The sequence below is a fragment of the Dermacentor andersoni genome, chromosome 6 (assembly GCF_023375885.2).
Source record: "Dermacentor andersoni chromosome 6, qqDerAnde1_hic_scaffold, whole genome shotgun sequence".
In the NCBI taxonomy this organism is placed as follows: domain Eukaryota; kingdom Metazoa; phylum Arthropoda; class Arachnida; order Ixodida; family Ixodidae; genus Dermacentor; species Dermacentor andersoni.
Window position 1 is genome coordinate 20152501 of NC_092819.1, and position 25221 is coordinate 20177721.

Below are 25221 nucleotides of genomic sequence, written 5' to 3' on the forward strand. Positions count from 1 at the left end.
TCGTGAAAAGGTCACTTGAGGTTTCTCGGCTGGTAGGGAGGCCAAATGACGGTCGGGGATCTTTGACAGATGGCGAATGTGCGCTCTGAGAGAGTCGACAGCTACACGTGTCTGGATTACGTGGTCTCCCGCGATGGTAATTGCTGCTGCTGTTGAGGTGCACCGAGGCAGCCCTAAACACGTGCGTAGGGCTTGATCTTGTATCAGGGTGTCACCAACCGGGAAAACCGGGAATTCTCAGGGATATGTTGTAGTCTGGAAAAACTCGAGGAAAACTCAGGGAATTTGTGCCTTATCAGGGAAAATTAGCTGTAATTTTATTGAAAGGGTCGAAAGTCACGGTAATGCTGGCTCGAGTAACAGACAGGAATCGTAATCAATCGTCTTTGACGCCCTGTCGTCGGCTGGAGGAGTGTCCAGTGTACAGTCAACGACCGACTTTCCGGATTCCCGATAATTTGGACGGCTTCGCGGCACCACCACGTACCCCATAGAGTCAGTGTATCTGAACATCTGAAATTTCGGACGCAGGAACTCTTCACCGTCCAATTTTCCGGACATTATGCCCTGACCGCAGGTCCATAACGGCATTAATCAAAGCCACCACCGCTGCCATTTTGATTACCTCTTTGCCTCGAACCGGCGTTCTCGCATGCAGATCCGCTGGCAGCCGTAGCCACCACTGCGGTAACGCTAGGCCTAGCTGCTTCGACGTTCGCTATGAAGCTTCTTGCTGCTGGGTGCCGTGTTTTTTATTGAAAGAATTCGCTGCTGTCAGCAATGGCACGGACTCCGCCTTTGTGGTCCTTGCGATTGGCTCAGTAGCTTGGAAAGTACGGTGCGTTGCATAATGCCGGTTCCCGAAAGTCAGCTTCGCCTTTGTACAGAAATGTTACTTTGCATACGCAAAAGCATTGCAGTGAAGCATAAAAAGCGTGGGAAGGGGTTGTTGTCCCGGGACACAGTATGTATTCGTTAATTATACACGCGTGCACCCGGTATTTTCTGCCACAGTACGAGCACCAATATGCCTAATACCTGTACCGACAGGCCTGCAGAACGTTTTTTGGATGTGTCTGTGGCAGATTGAGCCCTTAAGGGCAGTAAATGACATGCATTTATTTTTTCCAACCGGCCGATTTTCCGGGCGTTTTCGCGGCCCCTAGGGACTTCGAAAAATCGGACGTGGACTGTGCAACTGACCAAGAAGATTCTTCCAATGGTCCATGGGGCGAATGAGTGGCGGAAGGCGGACAAGAACAGAAAGGACCTACGCATTGGGGAATGAACGGGAAAGGAAGCATGCTGCCGCCGTTTTGAGCTCAAAAAACAAAGTGTTGGCTGATGTTCAGATGCAAGTGTCCCTCATCCAAACTAAAACAAACTCTTTAAAGCAGCGATACACAACACTGACGCGTCGTGTGCGGGCTGAGAGTATGTCAGGGCAGTTAAGGTTGACTTACGAGCTGTTGAGAGAGATTCTCAATTGTGACAAAGTTCGGGCCTCATACCACTGAGCTTGCTATCAGTTGATAGAAATAGCTCATATTCGAAAATATTTGCTTCTGTATGCATCTACTTTTTATTTGTATTTGAGAACGTCCGACTCGATTTGCAATTTTTTTCGAACACATTTTATTTGCTGTGCATTTTACCTCCCTTCTAGTCTTTTTTTGAATAGCATAAACACTACTTCATAATATTCAAATTGCAATAAGTCGTCTTTTTATTTTTTTCATATGCTTACTAGAGAGTGACACCATCGGGCGATATGGTTTCAGCCCGTCTTGACATAAAACATATTTCTGCATCACTCGGGGAATCTTGCAAAGGCACTCAGGGAAAACCTGGAAAACTCAGGGAATTTGGAAATGTCAACTTGGTAGACACCCTGTTGTATGCCTCCAAAGCGCGAAAGTTCGTCTTGAATGCATTTGACAACACTGGTAGACTATAACGTAGCAGTCCGAGAAACAATACCCTGTACAGCTGCATCATAGAATGGACTGGTGTACCCCAGTTTTACCCGCAGATAAATTTGAAGACCTGAGCAATGGCAACTAACTTCTTTTTCAGATTGACGCAGTGAGGGCTCCACGAGAGGTTGCGGTCAATGATGACGCCCAGAAAGCGATGCGTCTTAAGATAGGATACAGCTTGACCATTGATTGAAATAGTATAAAATGACATTTGCCATTTCTGTGTTGCTGTCCCCTCCCTTCTGAAGAGTAGGCAGGCGTTGTGCCGCTTCCGGTGGCAGTTGCCAGTACTGCTCCTTGCTTTCCCTTTCATGTTAACGGTATATATGTGTTCAAAACAAATAATAATAATAATAATAATAATAATAATAATAATAATAATAATAATAATAATTTGTGCGTAAAGCCAACCAATGCGCGCTTTTCAGCAGACACACTGAGGCCTTGTTCTCAGAGATAAGACGCCGTCATGGTTGCCGCCCGCTGAAGCCTAGCTCGTACCTGAGGGCGAGTCACCGCAGAGGCCCAGGTGCAAATATCGTCAGCGTATATTGAGGCATGAACTGTCTGCGGTAGGTACTCCGCTAGTCCTACCAGGACGAGGTTGAGCAAAATAGGGTTCAACACTCCACCCTGCGGCACACCACGGCAAATGTAATGGTCTGAAGTTGGGCCGTATTCGGTTTGCAAGAAAAAGCACCTCTCACGCAAATAGTCCCGAATCCATTGATACATCCGGCTACCAACTCCAACAGCCTAAAGTGAGTTCAGTATGGCCTCATGGGCGACGTTTTCGTATGCTCCTTTTATATCTAAAGAAAGTGCCACTGATAGGCGCTTGAGACTTTTTTGATTTTGGACCCAGGTTACGATGTCAATGACGTTGTCGATGGACGAGCGACCTCGATGAAAGCCCGTCATGGCGTCCGGATAGATGTTGAATCGTTCTAGGTAACATTCCAAGCGAGCAAGAATCATTCTCTCCATCACTTTGCTGACGCAGCTCGAAAGCGCAATCGGACGATATGATGAGGGCTCAAGCGGAGACTTTCCAAGTTTCAGAATGGGGATGAAGCGGCTCGATTTCCATTGTTTAGGAACGGCGCCGTTCTTCCAAGACTCATTGTAGTAGTTGAGCAGCTCATCACGTGCGTCATTTCCAAGGTGGCATAGGGCAGCATACGTGATGCCATCAGGTCCTGGTGACGAAGAACGCCTGCAGGTCGCCAAAGCAGCATCGAGTTCTTCGAGTGAAAATAGCACGTTCATTTCTAGTGCACGTGCCTCAGGACATGATTAGAGACTTCTTCGGCGCATTCAAATACTTGCCCGGTGACGAAAGCACCCCTCAGTTAAATTCTGTCGCTAGTACTGAACCACTCGTTGTGCAAAATATTATTGTATTGTATCATAAGACGAAATAAAATGCTACTTGTCCAGTTAAATTTCACTTTTAGAAAAAAGAACTCATTGAAATAACCCTGACAACGACGCGGGTGTTTTCGCTGGACTCCGCGCCGCCCACGCTTTCGCGTTTTAATTGTTATCGCGTAGTGATGCGCTGGTTTTGCTGGCTTATGAAGCTCGCACAAACTGCAAGTAGCAGAGAATTCAACTTCCATATGATTCGCGAAATGCCCGAACGGTCTACGCCACTTGACCAAAGAGCAGTTGCAGCGGTGAATCCGCCATTCTGTCTTGGCTCAGTACCGCCGTCTGTCGGGCGCCGCTTTACTCACCGACGGCAGTAAAGGGTGGTGATGGCGTATGCAGCGTCACCACTCCCCCGGTTGGGTGGCGGGAGATTTGAATTGCGATAAAGGTATACGGACCCTTCAGATGCAATTTTCTTGGTACCTAGGTATTTTCTTTGCACGAAAAAAAGCGTTGCGAGGTTTCTAAAATAGTAGTTAAGGAGTCCATGTCGACTTAGTATTTGCCTATAGGGTTCCTTTAGAGAGAGAAAGAGAGAGAGGGGGGAGGGGGGGGGGGGAGTTTGTTGTGTTGCGATGAAGCACCGCATTTCCTGCCAGAGAAAATCGAAAACGTGCGTAAAACGTACGCTTGTTCTGTGTAGCCATGAGCACTTCTCCGCTACGTTATTGGCAAAGCTGCTGCGATCATGTCGCTCTGCGGCTGTGGTGGTCTGCTGCTGTGTACAATGTGTTTGGTTTGCTTCCCGGCTTTTGCGGCAGTATTGCGAGGAGAGCAGGGCAATGAAGTCCGCGCACTGAACTTGCGACGCACGCTAAATGATCCCCAAGCGTGGGGAATTAATCCGGTGCCTTCTTCCGCGGGCGTCTGCCCAAGCCGAAGCGCAGCCCTCTAGCGATAAATTCAGTCATTTGAAAGGTGAATGTGTGAGCTGGTTGATGACTTATCGAGGCGAAGAATCTGCGTAAAGACGGGACAACAACCTAAGGACACAGTGCACTGTGCTGTCGGTTGACAAGTTCCTAAAGAACTTTAGGATGGCTGATGGCACTGTCTCCAAGTCTGTCGCGTTTTCATGCTCTCAGCGTAACGCTATTTGCGTAAACTTATCTATTTTCTTGGCGTATGCGTTATGGTAGTCAGACATTAGGTGTTCTCCTACCCGTTCTGCTGCATAATATGTGCGCATAACTGTAACTAAACCACGCGTTCGTGAGACAAGGTATTGCCGGCGCCATGTGTTGGCGGCCAGCGTCTCCTTTTCTATTGTAAATAAAGAACAAAGTACGCACTAAAGGAATTGATTTCCGGCGCGGACAAGTGGTGAACGAACTCTGGAGAAAAGCGCATCTCTCCGTCGCTCTTCTGATTGCTGAGAAGAAAGCCGCGTGGCGGGAGAACAACAGGGCTTGGGAGAGAGGGTCATCCGGGTCATTCTTCCGTTCAAGAGGTTCGATCATTGCCGCCGTCTCAAAGTCTCCAGAGCACAAAAACTTGCCTCCGCAAAACAGCAATAGAGGCAACGAAAACAGTGACGCCACCGCCAGGCTGAGCAATAGCAAGGCTGACATTCGATGCTTGAATCGCAATTTCTTTCAGTTAACGCGACGAGGCGAGACACTATCTTTTTCCTGCCTAGTTTGTTTTTTCTCTCCCACTTCAACACGCCTGTCCTTGCTTTGCTATTCGATTTCCTTGTTCTGTTTTGTAGTCTCGTCGTCGTGGAAATAAGCGCAGGCCAAGTTTGAGACGGTGGCAAAGGAGGCGGTTGTTGTTGGGGCTGTTGGCGCCGGACAGAAAATAGGGAGGGGGGCGTAAGAGTTGCGGAAGCGAATGTAGGAAGCGTGCATGGGCGGCAGGCAGTCTGTTTAGCGGCGCTAATGCTCGACGCGACAAGTCAGACAGCGGGCGCTTATTAGATGGGCGTCTTCGTCGCTTCATTGACACCGCCTGGGGCGGGGTACGTCCCATCTCCCCTTGGTTCGAGCCCTCCGTTCCTAAAGACCGGCGAGTAAACAATAAGAAAAGAAAAATGGTATGAGGAGCGGAGAGCGACATTGTACTTCATCGGTGTCACTTCGCAATTTCGGCTTTGCGTGCGGCTTGCGATGATTCGTTACTGGAGGTGACGTAGTTTTCTCGCTAGGTGTTACATTGGAACCTTGCAAACCGAGCAAACCGAGCAACGTCAAATAACCGGCCCGGTGAAGCGCTCTGGTTATGTTAAAGCCATAGAGCTGCTTGAACAAAAAGCCTGCACGCTTCTACTTCAGTATTACGTGAGCATCAGAGGTATATTCGCTTGAAAGAGAGCAGGCACAAGTGTTCAGCCTGACGCATCTTTGCTATGATGCATAGGGGTCAGCGTCTTCGAAATCGCTGCCATGTTGACTTAGGACTCAGCCAGAAACGGGTACTGCCGGAAAACCGAACTTTCCCACTAGGCCTCAAACAGTCCCACAATTGCAGTCGTGCGTCAAAAGATTTCAGCATCAGTTTGCATGGTGGGTAGTGATATGCTCCGCCACCGTGTTTAATTACCGGTATGATATCCTACTTGCATGGGCTTTCACTCACTCACTCACTCACTCACTCACTCACTCACTCACTCACTCACTCACTCACTCACTCACTCACTCACTCACTCACTCCACTCACTCACTCACTCCACTCACTCACTCACTCACTCACTCCACTCACTCACTCACTCACTCACTCACTCACTCACTCACTCACTCACTCACTCACTCACTCACTCACTCACTCACCCACCCACCCACCCACCCACCCCATTCTGCCATTCTGTTCTCTAAGAGTTGTTTTTTGAGTCCACCTAGTGGATTGTCCATTTCGGCCGCTGCTGATTGGCTAGGGCCGCTCGTCTCCTCTTCTCTTACAGCTGCATCCAATCAGCAGTGGCCGAAATGGACAGTCCACTAGGTGGACTTCTACAGAATACCCCCCTCCCCCCAGGAGGCATGCTTATTCAGAACTTCGTTTACCTGACGGGCCCGTGGCAATCCTTCTGGGAATCGCATTTGTCGCAGCCTCTGCGACAAATTCTCTCGCACTCATAAACTTTCCTGATCTCTTCTGCTGTTTGTTTGTTCGCTCACGTGCGTGTGCGTGTGCGTGCGCGTCAACAGTTTGATGAAGGGCTGCGTGTTCGATTCTCAGTCGTAAAGCTATGGAGATTGTGAAGGGCGAGAGCCGCCCTCTCCTGACCGACTTTCACCGCCTCGGTTCGGTCGTTGGTTACGGGACAAAAGCGGCAGCCACTGACAGCTTGGCGGGGCGAATGGTGTCCTTTGTTGGCGCCTTGTCAGAAATGGGGGTTCCTCGACAGCGCATAGAGACAAAAGACTGACGGGCCTCCCAACTAAGCGACGAGCGCCCACCGCGCCCCGGCTTTGTCTCAGTGTACGAAGCGCCTCTAGCATAACTATAATTGTTGCGACCGACAAGTGTTACGATGCGCCCTCGTGTCTAGTCACGCGCAAGAAGAAAAGGTATCTTGCGTTGTTAATAGCGCGTTCGCCATAACACATCTAACCGTCTTGCCGCCGGTATAAAAATGCAAAAATACAACAAATCACATTGAACTGCGAGGAGAGAGCACGGTGTATATGTGCGGTAGTGCCTGTTCACTGCGCAGAGTGTCGCCGTTCTCCTTTTATTGTTTCTTTATTACGCCTAAAAGCTATGCTGTTAGCCGTTGATGTTGCTCACAACCTCATGCTTGTGACTTTATTTTCTGTTCAGTGTAAACGGTCTGCGTAAATAGGTTCTCGTAAGACGTTTGTTCTTGTAATCGAGAGTTCGACGAAAGCCCGTCTGGTAGGGGGGTAACATAACAAAGAAAGGCGTACACTAAGCAAATAAAACTTTAAAAGCAAGACGTTTCGACTACCCTACGGAAGCCTTATTCACAAAGCTTGAAAGACATACATTCTTGCGTGTAGAGCAACAGGAATTCAAGTTTATGCTGTAAGGTGCCTGTTATTATTTGTTCGTTTTCCTCTCGGATTCAGTGCTTCTCACGCATTGAATGTACGACACAGATAACCTAGAGGCATCTTTCTTGCTATGGACCTATAGAACATGACCTCGGTCACTGCGATCCCTTCGGCGAGCACAAGACATTTGCTCCTTACTTGCTTAACCATGCTAGATAACCGACCGTTCATGAATCGGAGGACCTTGGAATCCTGGCGTCAGTCGTCATCTATCTGCAAATTGTTTGACTCTGTGCTGCGGTTAGTCAGTACAACTTTATTTTGCAGCCGGCTCGAAATGCGCGCTGAACACTAACGTGTCTGAGTTGTCGCATTTACTCGGTGCCATTTTCTCTTGCCTTCATGATAACTACTGTCGTAGTATAACATAGCAGACTGGATTCAACCCTGCCTAAGCTCCTCGCCTCCGTCCTCTTCTCCTGCCGCTTATGATGCTTTTTTTGTTTCACCTGTAAGCGACAGGGATAGTAAGATTTGTCGTTATGTGTAACCTGGTAGTACTTATTCGGACATGAAGCTCAGGCCAGCCGCTCAACATCAGGAAAGTGAAGAGAGGAGTAAGCAACAGCGACAGATTATGGGGATGCATGGTGACAATGATAAATGAAATCCAGCACCTTCGTAATCCATACGAAAACATTTATTTCGGGGTCAGGTTTTCGTTCGCCAAACCTGTTTGCCATCGACAAACGTGTTCGGTGTCGTATCGTTCGATATCACAGTTGGACGGCAGCCGTTACCAAGAACCGTTCCCGCCTGTCTAAGGCTTCATAAATCCTGCCATTGATTGCACTCTGCCTTTACGCGTAGGAGGTTCACATCCGCCGTTCTTGGCGCAAACTTCGAGTGTGCGTAGACGATTACCAAGTTGTCGGGCAAGACGTTGATGATATGCGTTCTCCCTGCGCTCGCTTATTTCCCCGCAGCTTCTGAACGCCGAGCTGAACAAGTGGAAAGCGGCGGTGGACTCGGTGACCCGGCTGGCGCACAAGGTTGCCTCCGAGCCCCGCGCCAACTCTGTGGGTGCTCCTCTTCAGGAAGACCCCGCTAGGCTCATGGCGGCCGTCGAGAGCATCAACCAGCGCTTCGCCGACCTCACCGTCAGGTGCGCTCTTTCCTCCTTTTCTTTGATTGGGTGCCACGATCCAGCGTCCTGTCAGAGGGGGGCGACACGCACGGCGCAATGTGACCCAGCAAAGCGGTACGCCGCAAGTTAGGCAAGGCCAGCGCTATTGCACTAACTCATTTTTGTTTTGTTTTTGTCTCTACTCATCGACATTCCTTACCTAATTTTGAGCAAAGCTAGGTAATTGACTTATTTTCGTTACCCAGCTTATAGCAACAAGGCGGCGTGGTTTCAGTCACAGGTGGTCGCCACCCTTGCGGGCGCGTTGGCACAGGAACACCTCACTCTTCAGTTTTCGCCCCCTCTTGTTGGTTCCCGCAAAACTGGGCTGTAAGTTTGTGCCTCGACGCGCTTCTGGGAAGTAAACTGCTCCAGTCTAGCAGAGTCGGCGATGCTGTCAGACTAGAGCGACTGGCTTGGACGGCTTTCACGACGCTTCGCCTACGCCATATCACATTGACTATTTACGAGGTTATGGCTTACTTGAGGGTGAAGAGGAGACTGTGGTTGCCTTCTCGCATTTCGATGGGGGCGAAATGCGAAAACACCCGTGTACTTATATTCACGTGAACGTTAAAGAACCCCCGATGGTCCAAATTTCCGGAGTCCCCCACTGCGGCGTGCCTCATAATCGCATCGTGGTTTTGGCACGTAAAACCGCATAATTTATTATTATTTTTTTTGTAGCATTCACTCTCGGTTACTTCGTTTTCCTATTGAATAAAAAAAAGGAAAAGACACGGGAATCCAAAGCTTGACCGCGTGCAGTACATGCTGGAGCCAGAATTGTCAGCATTGGATCTAGCATTGACAGTTGGCCAGTGGTTAACTGCTTATGTATCTGTAACTTGCTCACAGAAGTCTTCCGGTGGCAGACACCCGCCACGGTAGCTTAGCGGCTATGGCGTTGCTCTGCTGAGCTTGAGGTCGCAGGTTCGATCCTGGTCGAGCGGCCGCATTTCTATGGGGCAAAATTCGATAACGCCCGATTTACGTGCATGTTAAAGAATCTCAGTTGATCGAAATTAATCCGAAGTTCTCCACTACGGCGTGCCTCATAATCATCTCGTGGTTCTGGCACGTAACAACCCAGCATTTGATTGATTAAATAAATTGAATATTGCTGTAGGAGATGGCAAAATAAATGTTAAAAAGTACTTTTCTCGCGGTGTGAACGGGAAGGTAGTGTTGGATAGATGCATACACCAGTACGTGCTCAAGAGAACAGACTGGTGGGCTAGTTGGTACTGCATAAGTTGAGACAAAACGAAAAAAAAAAAAAAACAAGCGAAGGAAACAAAGACACAGCGCTGTGTCTTCGTTTCCTTGTACCGTGTTTTCTTTTGTTTTTTTACGCTTTGCCTTAAGTTATGCAGTACGTGTGCTCAGCTTGACCGCGTGCATTGCTGAGGTTGCACATACGTCTCCCAATCAAGGCACCCAGGCTGTGATTAAATTCACCGCAATCTCGGCTTCTATGTTACGAATGCCTAAAGGGGTTGTTGGAGGCCAAAGAGGACTACGACGTGTACTGGCGGAGGCCCACAGTTAAGCTTTGTGCCATGTACACACAGGTTGGCGTCGTGAACGCGCACTACGGAGCCAAATACTCAACGGCATTGCCCTAGTTGTATGACATCCGTGTTGTACAGAAAGAGGGAACGAACAAATTAGTGATCAAGTTAGGTACGTTCACTGCTGAAATTTTAGCAGTCGCTACGATTTGGCAAAGAAGGAAGCTGCACGGGGCGTTGTCACATCTGCATGTTATATTTCCCCACGAACTCCACAGCTATTTTTATTCCTGGTGTTTTCATTCTATAATTTATTTCCTCAAGCCAGTACTGCATTTGCATTCAGGCATGGTATTAAATAAATAGATTTAGCTATTTTCCCACTGCACGTTTCCTATCCTGGCACATAAATGGAAGCTATACATGCGATTTTAAACGCTCGGGTGCGTTTTTTTTTTTTTTAACTTCACGCAACTGTACAATAGCGCATTACAACCCGGCTGTTACGCGGTTAGAGCGCAACCATTAGTTTGAATAAGTAGTAACTTAAATATAATGAAACATTCTAACTCGATTGCCTTGGGGCCATTATTAACTTCTTTTGTGTCAACACGCATCGCACAGTAGCTACAACAAGCCATATAGGCATATAACGCGACTTGCGCACGTGGCCCGCTCGTTGTTTTTCATATAGCCGCGCATGACCTGGATTCAGTGTGTGCGAGTGCAGAGATATCTCAGTGCAAGCTTTTTTTCTGGTGCTCGATCTCACGAGGAGACTAGCGATCCGGAAGTGTCGCGTTGGGATTCTCGCTCGCAGCCCCCGCGTTCCATACTTGGCCTCACCAAAATCCTGCAGATTTGCGGAAGCTGAAATTGGTGCCAAATTTGTGTTGCGGTTGGCCGGTGACCGCGCAAGTAAATGCTCGCTTGCGAGTCCGGTCTCTCCTTGAAAAGGTATCACACCTCATACTGTCGATAGCGCGTTCGACACAAGCATATACTGGCTTCTGTAGCTGAAATTCGCCTTAAGAACACTATGTGTCAGCGGTACCAGCAACTGGTCATGAAATGAAGAAATAGCGGTGATCCCCTACATCCATAGGGTATCGCACTGCTTTAAGAAGATCGATTGATGCGTCGATGTAAGAGTGGTTTTGTCGGCACCCGCTAAGCATGGTAAGCTGTGCAAGATGACTAATCCATACGGTAGTGTCAGTGAACGTTGCAGCGAGAAGCAACACACCGAGTACCCTAAATGTGATGACGATATAGCCTACCGCTATCATATGGATGGTTTAATGCGCGGTAGACAGTCAGTTGCGTAAGTGACACTCCTCGCGAGCACATATAGAGCGTGAAGGATAAAAAGGCAGGTTATCGCGTTACGCACTGCAAGGCTTGCGGCTGTGAGCCCATGTTCCATGGCTGCACGGAACTTGAAAGAAGCAGAAATCAGTTAACGAGGGAGGTTATAGAGGAAAAGAACATATTGGAGAGTTTTAGGTTAGGGGACGCAAGCGGTTTGCGTAGGCAAGAACTAGGGGCGACGGCGCTGCATGGGCGTGCGCAGACCCAGACGTCGGCGTCTGCGCATGCGCAATACCGTGGCCACTAGTTCTTGCGTACGCAAGCCGTTTGCGCCCCCGAATCTAAAACTCTCTATTATGCTTTGAAGACATGTGCGTCAGCACAGCGTCGATTCCCTTGTCTGTTAAAGAGTTGGCATTTTTAAGTAGCGACACGCGTGTGGAATAAGCTTGTTAGCTACTGTGATTGTTAATCTGTCAACGCACGGAGAGATCGTCGAAGTTGTTTCTACTGCTGTTGCTGCTTGGGCATGCGCAGTGAACACTTTTTTTGCCTTTTATGAGGACGCTCGCGAGCTTCAAAAGAAATTGTTGCGAGTTTTCACCCAAGTGTGTCTTGTTAGTTGTTTTCTTCTCAGCTGCAACGCGTCATACGTGTACTGTTCGTCGTAGTGGATCAAGAACAAACCCGAATTGCTACTTCAGTGAGGTATCAATGAGGTACTACTAGTACACGATTGCCAGGATACGAAGGCAGTTTGCAGCTAGCTGTTATTTGTCTACGCTTTGGCGAGTTGGGCTCTTTAAATGGCTCCAACACAGACATTCGCAACGCTGCACGACATCAGTGACGCGCAGTGTATACGTTTTCCTATCAGCGTAATCGGAGTGGCTGCGACAGCTGTCGGGAGGACCGTTCGGTTTTTGTCAACTACGGCGCACCCCCTCCGCTCGAGGCGGCCGGGTATCGAATGTACTTTCGTCGAAGGAGAACTGAGCGCGCGAAAACGAGGACCCCCTGTGTCCTGAACGCAGCGTGCAGAACCGTGGTCAGGCCCTGCAGTCCGCGCTGGGCTCGATGCACCAGCTGGAGAAGGCGCTCGACCGGTTCTTGGGCTGGCTGGCCGAGGCAGAAGCCACGCTGGATGTGCTGGAGACCGAGGCCGACCGCTACGGACCGCGAGACGACGTGCACCACTCGTGCAGCTTCCAGGACAGGATCAGGGTCAGTGCTGCAGGCATGCCTTCTATACTTCACTTTGTTAAACTCGGGGCCCTAACATAAGGGGTCCCTGTACATGCTCTTGTTCGTTGTCCTAGCAAATGACGAGGACCATTTCACAGAAAGACTAAGTGAATAGAACCAACTGCGCTTTGATATAGAGTGCTTTCTTCGGATGGTCGCTGGGTTCCTTGTTTTGCTTCTTACAGGTGACTGCTTTGGAAGAATTGACATTGTTGTTTTGCACATGCGCGTAAGATGCGCTTGCTGTATCGGAAATGCCGTGAATCTTGTCGCGAATTTGATAGCCATACAGGCTTGTCTAATCAATTTTTACGTGCTTCGCTAATAACGCGGTATATTCCGGAATCCGTGTAAGCAATCCGCGAAATGCACGACGACGCATGTATTAATAGCGCACTTCTTTCTTTAAATTAAGGATCTTGCTCTGCGGCACATGGTGGTGTATAAATGGAAGCGTTAAGGGCTGCCTCGTGTGGGAATTGAAGCTGTGACCTCTAAAACTCATTGTGCATGAGCCAATGCGTGTAACTGTTTGTCTGGTCAGCTCGTAGCTTGGCACCTTCGAGAATTCGAGCAGTGGGATTCGATTTGACGAGCGCCGACCGTGCTCCGCCTTGTTATCAAAAAAGTGTCTGCTTGCTTTCACGGTGCAAGTTTGTACGATAAAGAGTTCGATTACTTCATCTGCTCCTTTTGTTAGTGTGTCCATCTCGGCATCCTCTCTACTTTAGGACGATACCGATCGTTTTCGAGCATGTCACTTTCAGTGCGGGCTGACTGCCTAGAGGAGCGTAATCTCTCGTGAGGAAAGCAGCATGCGTGTGGGCACTATTCCTATCGAGAGATGTACTTGCACGTTGTCTAGTGACATCAACGAGTGCCCGTCGCTGGACGAAAGCCTCTCAGTCGATGGGATCACAAAGAAAGATGATAATGGCCCCAAGGTAATCGAGTTAGAATGCTTCATTATATTTAAGTTACTACTTATTAAAACTAATGGCTGAGCTGTAACCGCGTAATGGCCGAGTTGTAATGCGTTATTGAATAGTAGCGAGAAGTTTTGAGATAGGCACCCGAGCGTTTATAATCGCATGTATAGTTTCAATTTATGTGCGAGCATAGGAAAGATGAAGTGGGAAAATAGCTAAATATATTTATATAATAACATGCCCAAATGCAAATTTAGTATTGGCTTTAAAAAGAAAGATAGAATGAGAACACCAGAAATAAAAATAGCTGTAGAGTTCGTGGGGAAGTATCGCATACAGGCGTAACTCAACGCCCCGTGCAAGTTTCTCTGCTAGTAAGTTATCTATCCATGGTTAGTTAAGTCATTCTGTATAAAATTGTGCAATTATCTGCGCTGCTAGGAAAAATATTTCGTGACTGGTATAAACGCGCAGTTGTTTCTGTTTATTCAGAACCAGCGTGTTGCAGTACATCCGAAAATATATCCGATAGACCGACCCAGCAGCTGCACCCTGGTTCAATATCTCGAACCCAGGAGCTATTACCAGTCACGCTCGAGTACGCCATTCCCTGCTGGCGTGCTCGCGTAGGCTAATACTATGCGATCTGTCGTGGCCTGAGAAATCTGCTCCCGTGCGATTTCGGAAGCCACTGGTTTGTACTATAGTTTCATACAGAAATTACTAGAGGCAACTTTGGCGGTGCGCCCGTTCAGGTGTACCGTGGGGATTATGTTTAGCACATGGATTTGTCTCACCTTCGAGCTGGAGGTTCCAAACGTTCTTGTGATGCTATTTATGAAAATTTTCAGGCATTCATAGTTTAAACACAGCGATGCAGTTAGTCTCGGTACACCTACGTAATCATCGCGAATTATTGTGTTTACGATAAAATGTTTTGTTGAAAGTGATTAATTTGCAATGCCACAGTGCCGTTCGAAGCCAGGAAAGCGAAGCTTAGACAAATCATTGTACTGTCCAGCATTCACGGGCTGGCTGGACCCCTGAACTTGCAGCTCCCGTTGACACTAGCGCCAAAGCTCCCACTAGTGACATTTGCAGGAAGCTTTACGGTCAATTGCCTACATGCAGAGTAAGTCGGTTGTCCGCGATGAGAAGTTTAGTCGCTATCAGCGCATTTCGTTTTTTCCCGTTTTCGTTGCCCATGGCATGAGCAGCTTTGGCAGCTGGTAATGATCGACACGGATCGATTACGTTAATTTCTTACGCTAGACGCCGCTTGTGCACAACACCGGCTTTTATTTTGCGAGAACATGCATATCTGCGCAGCGGCTGAAAGCAGATTATTTAGTGGAGTTGTTCACTTCTACGCAAAGGGAAGCATCACGTCACGCTCCTGTTGGTTATTTTCACTTATCGCTGTTTTTGTAGTGGGCCTAATTTCTTGGCATCAGCAACATTAGCGATAACTCTCCCTTGTCACGTTGAATATTGATCAAAAGAAAGGAGGAAACTAAATATAGAGGGCCTAGGCACCCTCGCTGAAAACGGAGGTCGACTGACCTTTTAATGGTATCGATTGCGCATTGATCTTCGGTAATGACTCTGCCACAGTCTTGAGCGATGTCTCCTTACGTGACTCATTTCGTAATTGATCGAAGGCAACGGGAAGATTACCATAAGGTTTAAACTCTTGATTCATGCATGTGGTCGTAACCGTGGTTGCATGGATTGGCGATGCGGCGAATTCTTCACCGAAAAAGGGTCATTTGATGTTGCGAAAGGGAAAAAAAAAGGAAACGTGCTTTCCCCGTTTCTTCAAACCTTCATCTCCGATTTATAAAAGTAAGGAATAAATATAAGAACCTAAGAGTAGAGTTATAACACCAGTAACACGTCCCCTTCGAATCGGCGAGATGAACCTTCTTGATCTCGTAGAAGCGCCTATGTCGGATTAACTACAACGGAGGCGTTTAGATTCCGACTTTGTTAATTTAAGAATGGAAGGCGATAAATTTGAACCAACTAAGGTTTCGCAAGCGTGGTGGAGTGTTGTGGGATTGATTCCAAGGAATCTCCAGTTTCAGTTTTCGGAAACTATAACCGTCGTAGCATGATGAGCTGCATGTTATAGTTGTCATGGAAACGGTATAATAACGAAAGCGACGCAATGGGTATCTGGGCCAGGGTACGAGTTCGCATATTTCTTTTTCGTCTGAGAACATTTTGCCCTTAGGCTACTGCGTTCGATCTTCTCTTCGCTGTATCGATTGGACGCTGTTCTTTTGTACAAACCTCTATTTCTTGCGAAAGGCTTTGTGTCGTGTGGACCCTGGATTTTGGGCGCTTTCCTTTCGCAATGGCGGTTTGTCGTTGGCTGGCACGTTCACTGCCATGCCATTCGGTGCCACGATTGCCTAATATACATATACAGGCAGTTCTTGCGTGCGGTTTGTATTTTGTGATTTGTCCGGTGTTGCCTGGTGGCGGTCGCACGGCAGAGGGTCAATTATTCGGTGGCGTGAGTCGATAGGAAAATTTATAAGTTCAACGCCCCTATTCGCAAAACTACTCTTGATAAGTATCGCCCGCTACTGGCTATTCACGTGGCGATCTCCTAGTTTTCACGCCTATCGCTATCGTCTGCCAGCGATGAAGCAATCTCGTGGATTAAAAAAAAAAAATCCTCAATATGAGCCCGGGGCTAGTATAACGTAAATATTCCTATTACTATCACCCACTGTTCAGGCCGGCCGGTCCCGCTGACAATGTGGGCAGAGCGCCGCTCGGACCACAGGCGAACAGTGAAAAGTAATAGCATAGAAGCGTTACTTCATCGTGGCCCTGATCCGTTGTGAGTTTATATTTAGTCAAGAAATGCTCCCAAAACGACTTTTGGGATGGTAGCCAAACATGTTCACAGAATTCCGTTCACTAGAAACGTGCCTCTGGGCCATTTTAAGCGTTCGGTTGCGGGGACACGTCGGTTTCGATGACGAAGGTTTGCTCAATAGAGTTTAGCAGTGCCAAGCGGCGGCGGCGCCGTACAAGGTTATGCCGCTGTACGCGCGCAGCGGTGGCCATGCGCTGGCAGCAAGTGCCGCGCACGATTACGAATACGCGCCCTTTACCGGCCACAGCGTCGCTGGCTCGTTAGCCTCGGCGTCGTACTAAGAATAGATTAAACATTTTCGGGTTCGAGCGGAACATTGGCCCTCCTCTGCCGCGCAACGAGCTTGTGGCGCTGGAGAAGGAGACAGTTGGTGAAGGAGGCGGGGTGCTTGCAGGAGGGCGCGGAAGGGGATGCCTATATCGATTCAGCTCCTGTGCGTATGTGTTGGCGTATGCCCTTACAGACACCGCTTCGCTAGAATTGCGTGCAGTTTTGTACACGCTATAGAGCTGTAGTATAGTACGTGCCGGAGGGGATCTAGCACGTCAAGCTTGGGAAGTCAGGAGAGGCTTTAATTGGGGTCCTTGACGCGCGCTGTCCAAGCACGATACACAATGATAAGTTAGCAGAGGCGCGGGCCAGTCGCGAATCTTCTTTTGCGCGTTTGTCTCCCGCATAGCTTGCACCAGATCTCTATGTTCCGCAAGGTTGCGCACTTTTAACGGGTGGCCGCAGTAGCTTCCCGCGCTTGTTTTGCGTGCAGCCGATCGGCTGGTGCTGTGCCCAACGGCCCCCTGACTCGCCGTTTTGTGTGCACCCGGGAAGATGTTCCGCTCCCCGTTCCTCGCATCACCGCAACCCGCTTTGGGAGGCGACGCGTCGATTAGGCGAAAGTGCTGCTGATTCAGATGAGGCTGGAGGAATTCAGTGGTGGATGTGGACGCTCGCGCTATGCGAGCATTGCTAATGAAATGGCCCTGTTTTCGCGGCTCCCTGCGGCTCGCCGGGAGGATTCCTCGCTGCCTTGCCTAGTCGAGCGGGGACGCATGCGCGACGTGTGGCCGTTAAATGGAGCGTCGCGGCGCCTCGAACGTTGTCCTCAGCCGCCGTCTTGAAACTTATATAGGGCAGTATTTGTTGTTCACTTTTGAATACTGCAAACTCAGTTTTCCTTGCGTCGTTTATTTTGATGGCCCAACTGCCATTTATTCTGATTCTGTACTTAATCATTTCTTGCTTTCGCATTCCTCTGAAGACGTTTCTGTAGAGCGTTGCGCTGTTAAGCGCGAGGTGACGGGTTCGCGTTGCGGCCACGGCAGGCACTTTCCTCAAATTTTCAGATCAGCCTGACTGTTGTGCGCAAGTATATGAATAAAAACTCCAGCTTTAATCAACATAATCTGTTACTTTACTAAGTCGTACTTCGTAGCGGACGTACGTTGAAGCTCTTTGATATGCGGAACAGCATCTTTGATGGTCCTCAAAAGCATCTAGAGAGAGAGAGAGAGAGAGAATGAAGAGGAAAGGCAGGGAGGTTAACCAGACATGAGTCTCCAGTTTGCTAGAAATTTCCTGGAGCTCATAGAGGTCCTTGAATGTTAGTTTCGGGCAAGCTCTGCCCATTGTGGAGATTCACACACGCGTAACTTTTTCACCGACCCAGCAGTATGGGCCGGACAGTGTACTTCGATCAGGGCATGCATTCTCCAGCTAACTTTCGTCGAGTTTGCCATGACCACGCTCCCTTGAGCCCGCCGCGAAGTTCTTGCCTCCTTGCGCCCGGCTTCGTAGCGCCGCACGTGTGCTTGAGTACCGTTGCGCCCGGAGCCCGTGTGTGACGTTCTTCCTGCGGATTTCTGCGACTTCGCGAACAGGCGTCGCCTTCGGCGGGATTTGGAAGGCGCCTCGAAGCTGCGGCGCTGCCATAAAGCTCTTGAGCCGTTGTTTGCCCAAGACCTTACGTCGACTCCAGGCGCGCAGTTCAGCCCGTGGACCGGTGGTGCCTCCGAGGCTAGGCCTAGGTCCTGCGCTACGGTCTTTTCCTTTCCATTCTTTGTCCTCGCACGTTTCTGGGCCTTGTTCCAATAGAACCGCGCCGCTTTCATTTGGCGTCAGTTAATTACGCGTCCAATTGGCAAAGCTGTCCGCCAAAGGGCAACGGCTCGGGATTGAGTGGTGCCCTGGTTGCCGTATGGTTGGTTGTGGTTGCTTTTCAACAGTGACGAACGTAACAATTGAGTAAGCATTCGTAATTACTTCAACCTATACGAGATGTGCAAAGCCACAAAATCGCGGCGGCGTTTCTTGAGATGCACCAGCCTATATATGACCGCTTGTAACGAACCGATCGATGAACGCTTCATTGCGTGCGTGTCTGTGCTTACTCTGAACTTCTTCCCTCAACTCTCAATTCTCTTTCCCCCTTTCCCCAATGCAGGCTAGCCTACAGTGCTCAGCCTGACTAACCTCCATGCCTTTATCTTATCACTCCTCTCTCTCAACGTATATGAATGAAGACAGGGAAAAGACCTGAGCAAGCACAAGCATAATGTTTTTTTCTACAATCAGTGTGCCCTGCAGCCGTGTTTCTACCTTCTTATATTTTCGTTGATTTTCGCTGATGGTGCCGCCTTGATAGATCCACTTCCTGGGGGGGCGGAAACTTATTTTCTTTTTTTTAAATAAACGATTTAACAACAACAACGCTGTTGGTGTTGCTTCGTAATCTGCTAGCGCATGGTCCGTTTTTATAGCTTTTATAACCATACCTGTTCAGGCTACGTTATCCAACATTAAACCTTCGTTGGTTGTACGTGTCTTCATTTTGTTTATTATCTTGCGTATCATGACGTTTTCTTTGCGCAAACTAAAGGTCGCCAGAAGAAAAAAAACATATATTTGTCCCCGCCAAATACCGGACACTCCGACAGTAAAAGCTGACTTCGCACGACGAGACGGATTGCCGATCCGGTTTGTGGACGAGCAAGAGGGGGTTCGTGGCTGCCCAATCACTCCCTACAGAGGGGCGACGCAGGCGATCTGCTAGCGGCGTGATTCGTTGTAGTCGAACCACGTCACGCTTTTCTGCAGGCTAAATCAGCGACCCGCCCGCATTCCTGTGAATCCAGCTTAACGTGTGAGCCGTCGTATCGTCGTGGTGCTCGTCTCCTTCGCTCTTCTCTCAAACTGGACCACTAATGAGAAACATTGAATCAGTTTAAGTATATAAAGCGTTCTTCAAGAACTCATTGATTTCGCGGTATTGGCCGATTATTAAAAGAAAGGGACGGCCAAGGTCTTATTCTTGAAGTTCAAGTCGACAACCCCAGAGCCGTTAGGTCAGCGTGACGTCACGAATTGCAAAGCATTTATTCGCATTTCGGCCGCTGTGGTTAACTAAAAGTTCTTGAAACTTCCGAAATTCACTCCTTGGCTCTTTTGGAACTCAATGTAGCCATTTGTCGGAGGAAAGGGTCCTGGGACACTGGCCGAGACCGTCCTCAGCACAGAAGTCTTTGAAAGCGTTGTTGCGCTTCTTGCGGATGTCTGGTCTTAGAGACAGACTTTAAGCAGTGCCGTATTCTCGTTTTCTTTTTCGCTTTTCTTTTTTGCTCTTCTTTCCTTCATATTTTTTGGTAACATTTCCACGCGTTGAGCTCTTGCGGGAATTTCAAAGCAGCGTCGCCACCCGTCTGTCGATTTCGCGTCTTTTCGGGCTCACCAAACGTCTTCTCGCCCTACGGATGGCCTTATAGGCGTTGTAGATTGATAATTTTCTATCCCAGCGCAAGTAGTTTTTTTCTCTACTTAGAGCTTTGCAGTTTCGGATTCCAGTTTCCAGAATTCGGACCCGGGTTGTGTGCCGCCCCTCCACAGTGCTGCGCGACTTTAGCAGGGCTGAACGTCGGTTGTCTCTGGGAAACACATGCCGGAATCACGTGATCAACTATCGTCGTCGTTACCTTCCCGCAGTTCGCCGTAGGAGCCGCGAGTGTTCCGGTCGCGGCGCTGTTAATTCTACTGCGCGCCGCGGCTGCACCGAGCTTATCCCGAGGAGTTTAAAGTTTTCCGGTAATGCAGCTTGGTTACCAAGCGCCCCGAGGCAGTGCTTCAAGGCTTGAGCTGGCTTACGAGCTAAGCATGAGGCGGGTAGTTATGCAGAACTTGGTGGAGAGTTTTGAACATTTATAAAGCCGAGGGAAAGCTCGTTCACTCATGAGGCCTGCTTATAGGGGAGCACGGCCCAATCGCTTGGGAGCTTATCCCTCTCACAGATTCGTCGTAGATGACTCCTTACCTTTACATTTTTTAGGGGTGCGATGGTGCCAGTCCCATCACTTGGGCTCTTACAAGAACTTGAAGGAGCCGTTGACGAGAATTCGAAGGATAGCAGCGCCAAACGTAGAGCTATAGCATTGCGTTTCGGAACAGAACTTAATCAGACAAACGTCATAACAAAAAAACGACGGCTATGCATAAGTTACAGCAGCATTAGAAGTAACATTAAATAAACGCAAAGATACCGCGAAGGATAAGCAGAGGTGATTGGTCCTTTCTGGCGGCCTTTCTTGCACACAGATGTGCCTGTAGTTCGACCATACTATGAGCTGGACACGTGCGCGTTGCCACAGCAGGATATGTCGCCGAACTCAGGCTCAAGTACAGGTCTGAGGGGTTCTGAATGACCACCAGTCAGTCTGGACTGGCACGTGCCTATGTTAGTCCGAATGAGTCAGAGCGGCGAGGTTCGTCGCATCGATGGAGTTCCGAGTTAACGTCGCATGGTGACCGAGGGACAGAATGCACGAAGCTTACCACGCTTAGAACGATTCGTAACTTTCCCGCGCCCTCGCTGTCCTGATCGGTCATACCAGCCCGGTAATCACGGTCATTTCTTGCATGCGAACAGCTTTACGACTTCAAGCCGTGATCAGCTGATGCCAGGTCGAGTTTCGACGGGTATGCATTTCTTTCTTTTTCTTTTCTTTTTCTAGAAAGGGCGCCGTTGTGTAGGGTGTCAGCCAAAATAGGAGAGAGAAGAAACATCTGAATTCGGGCGAGCACGCCCCTCGTCATCAGAGTTTCTGTGCACTTTGCAACACCCACCCTTCTGGGGCCCTGTTGTGTAAGCATTATTTTCATATTTCGTTCTTCCTTACCTTTGTCGTGGGCTGACACGAAGCCAGCTCTCTGTTATCGCCAATAATCAGCCATTCGTGGCGATGGCTGATAAGGAATGATTAGAATCGAAGGACAAGAAATTGTTGCCATATTACCACTTCCATCCTGGAGAACTTACCGCGCAGGAACTGCTGCCAAAAAAAGTGGCCGAGAAAGCTCTCGCGGGATTCCTTCGCGTTCCGCGTCGGAAGAATTGCCCTTGGCGCGAAATATCGGCCGCAAGTGGAAGGAGTGAAACATGGCGATAAGAAGAGGCGCGGACCGGCCTGGCGGACCGCCGAGCGGTGTCGGCACGGCCTTGGTCCGTAATTCAATCGGACCGGTCAGTGCGCGTCAGTATAATCAAGCTAATCCGATAACAGCGCCGGGCGCAATCACCGAGCGCCCACTGCCTGCCGGGCGCAGCAGCAACCTCGTCGTCCTCTCGCCTCCCGTGGCCGCCTGTCACCGATCGCCGCTCCTCGTGCGCGTCACTCGACTTCTTCTGCCCCCTCTCCATCTTTGTTCGTTTTTCGATTTTTTGCTTTTCACCCGCGCTGTTGCCAGCCAGTTTGTCGTGCTGCGTCCGCTCCATCTGCCCCCTCCCCTTAGTTTTGTCAGACTCCTTCAATGCTGGTTTTGTATATTTGTCGTCGTTGTTGCTTTCTACTTTCCCGTTTTCCCACGGGTGTTTCTTTCTCTCTCCCTATAATATATATACGCGACACGTTTCGACTCTGTAGTAGTTGCGCCCTAACCATCTTATTTGCGGGTGAGCTTCGCTAAAGTTCGTGATTAGAAAACTTTGAAGCTTTTTCTGTGTCTTTTTTTTTTTTACCTAATGAAAGCGACTGCTGCCTTTAGGGAGCCTTCCAACATGGTCCTCCGCGCTAGGTTTGAAAACTATGGCGTTTTAACAACAGGCACGTTTCCGTCCGTTCAACGCGGTGTAGTAGATTTTTTCTTGTTCGTTTCTGATATTCAACATAAATCAAGAATCGCCGCATTGAAAAAAAATCACGCTTTTCGGGAGGTCGTGGTATGTCATTTCGGGTGTTAATTCGTTGTGGAAGAGATGCTGAAAGGATTTCACTGCGAAGACACAATAGTTTATGCTTGCTTGTATTGAGGCGATATTCGCGCCCAGTTTGGGTAAGGCCTGTCAACCATTCCAGTCCGCCTCGGCGTTTCATTCGCTCGCTTTGTTGCCTGCGTGCACAAGCGAGCGAGTGAGTGCGCAAGCTGTCAGCCAAGCGTGAACCGTGATCAAAACTGCGGGCGACCACTCGCATTTTTCAGCGATTTTTCTTTTTCTCTGGGTGGCAGGTGGGGTGGCAGTGTTGCTGAAGCTTCGTTAGAGACTCCTGTACAGTATAGGGCCACCCGTCTGAACCAACGATTTACGTGCTGTGCGCGGAGTCACGTCTATAGGGGCGCATGGTTTGCGATTCGCCGCACGTCACAGTGACCGCGTTTCACTTTCATCCGGCTGTACATCCACTGCGCCCTGCGTGTTTCGACCGGTGTCTGCTGAGTGTAAGTGTGAACTTCTTTTTTGAATGCGTACGCGAGTGTGGATGCGGTCGTACTTTCGTCATAATGCTGTATAGCTGTTCCTTAACTTGTAGGTGAACTTGGTTCGCTGCGGCTCGTGAACTATGTATACTATATTTACGAAAGCATTGGCGTGCCGTCATCTATATCTGGCTGTTAATGCTGCCATTTGCTCTCTGTAACCTCAAAATTCGTGCTACTGCAGTCTATTAGTGGGCACGAAAATGGTTGCATGGATTCGGTGACTCACGATTATGTTAATTCCATGTTGCTGCGCAGTGCGCAAAACTGTGACCATATTCGTGGGCGACATGCCCAAGATGACGGCGCCTGTGAATCGAAAACGAAATGTTTCATTTATTTACTGAATGCAACAAGAAGTTGTGGACGGCATGCGTTTTTTCGTTGGTCCGAGTTCTTTATTCCACCTGTCGTTTGTAATTGGTCCTTATATATATATATATATATATATATTCTGCTTCTTGTTACATACTTGGACGCGCTGAATTTTTGAATGCGCAGCGTCATGATTTTTTGTTTGTTTGTGGCGTCCAAATAACAAGGTGACGTGGAATTTGCGGCATCATGATTTTGTGTTTGTTTGTGACGTATAAATAAAGAAACAGGTGACGTGGACGCTGTGTAATGTATCTCCGTCAAGCGGCACTCTTGTGGCATTTTGTATGTGCCGTTGGCATCATGTGACGCATATATGATGCTAAATAAAGCCGAACGAACGCATAAAATTTTCCGTAAACGTCCTTAACACTTTAGGGGGAAATAAAGGAAATGTGAGAAGTTCCGTGGGTTGAAGGGGAGAGCGAGTGGTTACTGTATCTGCGGAGGAATCCCCTTGGCACGGGCACCGTCATTGTCTCGCTCAAGGCGGTCACGTGAGCTATCGCGCGTCAGCGCTGGAGTATAAGCGGGGATGGCGGCTGGACGCTGCCGCGTGGACGTGAGAAGAGAGAGGTGCTGCTCTAAGGACGCCGTCCAGGTCCCTCCATATATCCTCCTCCGTATCGCGATACTTAAAGCAAGAAGCGTATAGCGCTCCGCGAGGCGCACAAGCTTCTTAGTCTTTCGGGCCGCGCCGCTGTGATTAATGAATCACGCCTCCCGTGGCAGGTCCCCGCAGCAGTTTCAACGACCTCGGGGAGCTCGGAAAAAGCGCGGCGCGCTGTTTCCAGCCCGGTCTTAAGCCGCGGTAGTAAAGGAGCGCCGTGCTGGCGCACATCCCTCTCGATCTCGTGGCGTTTTATCTCCTATAGCCCCAACTTTTTTATTATTATTATAATTATTTCCTCACTCGAACCACCCTCGAGGATGACTGCGCGTCCCGCAGTCGAATCCATATTTTCTTTGGCCCGTGCTTGAAAAATGAAGAATGGTCCTTCTGTATCGAACCGACATCTTCGTCGTTGAACTCAAGCGTAAAAAGAAAGGCCGAGCGCAAACAGTGAAAGTCGCCGATCACGAACATCTCTGAGAGGTCACAGCCGAGGTGACTTCGAAGTTTCTCGGGACCGAATACTTTTTTGTCTCCGTTGTCGGGGAAGTGTAATTCAAAAGGGGAAAAAAAAAAAGTTAACGTAGAGGTAGTAGAATTCGAAGAGCGTTCTGGACAGTTCTGGACTTTGTATTCTGCTCTGAGGGTAGAGACGTATCGTTTGCACTTACTTCTTCCTCCTTGCGACTTTTAAAGTAGGGAACTGCTTGGAAAGGAGGGTACGTCCCCAGAGTTTCGAAGAGCCAGCGTCGGAGCGGAGTCAGCCCAACAAGTAACGTTGTAACCTAATAGTGCTCGCTCGAGAAGCGCCACTCCCTTTATGTTTTTGTTTTATGTTCGGTGATCTAGACTCTTAACTTGACAAGATTTCGTACGTGCATCCCAGCCTCTCAAACGTGCATTGCATGGAAATAAACTCCGTCTATGTTTTGCTGCGACTGTATTGCAGTTCATGAAGTTGCTACATTGCAACTCGTTGTTTACCATTTTTTAGAGCAGCACTCGGTCACGTGTGTCTCTACTTCCATTGTGCGTTAATGAATACGTATGA

At 48.9% G+C, this 25221-nt stretch overlaps 1 protein-coding gene across 10 annotated transcripts in view; it reads left to right on the forward strand.

Annotated features, from left to right (window-relative positions):
* Positions 1-25221, forward strand: part of Dys (Dystrophin) — a 494001-nt gene that overhangs the window by 372428 nt on the left and 96352 nt on the right. For all 10 annotated transcript variants that reach the window (XM_050170004.3, XM_055065913.1, XM_055065915.2 and 7 more), the window contains 2 exons: positions 8356-8534; positions 12415-12604. In XM_050170004.3, the coding sequence (XP_050025961.1) occupies positions 8356-8534; positions 12415-12604 (369 nt within the window). The remainder of the gene's footprint in view (positions 1-8355; positions 8535-12414; positions 12605-25221) is intronic.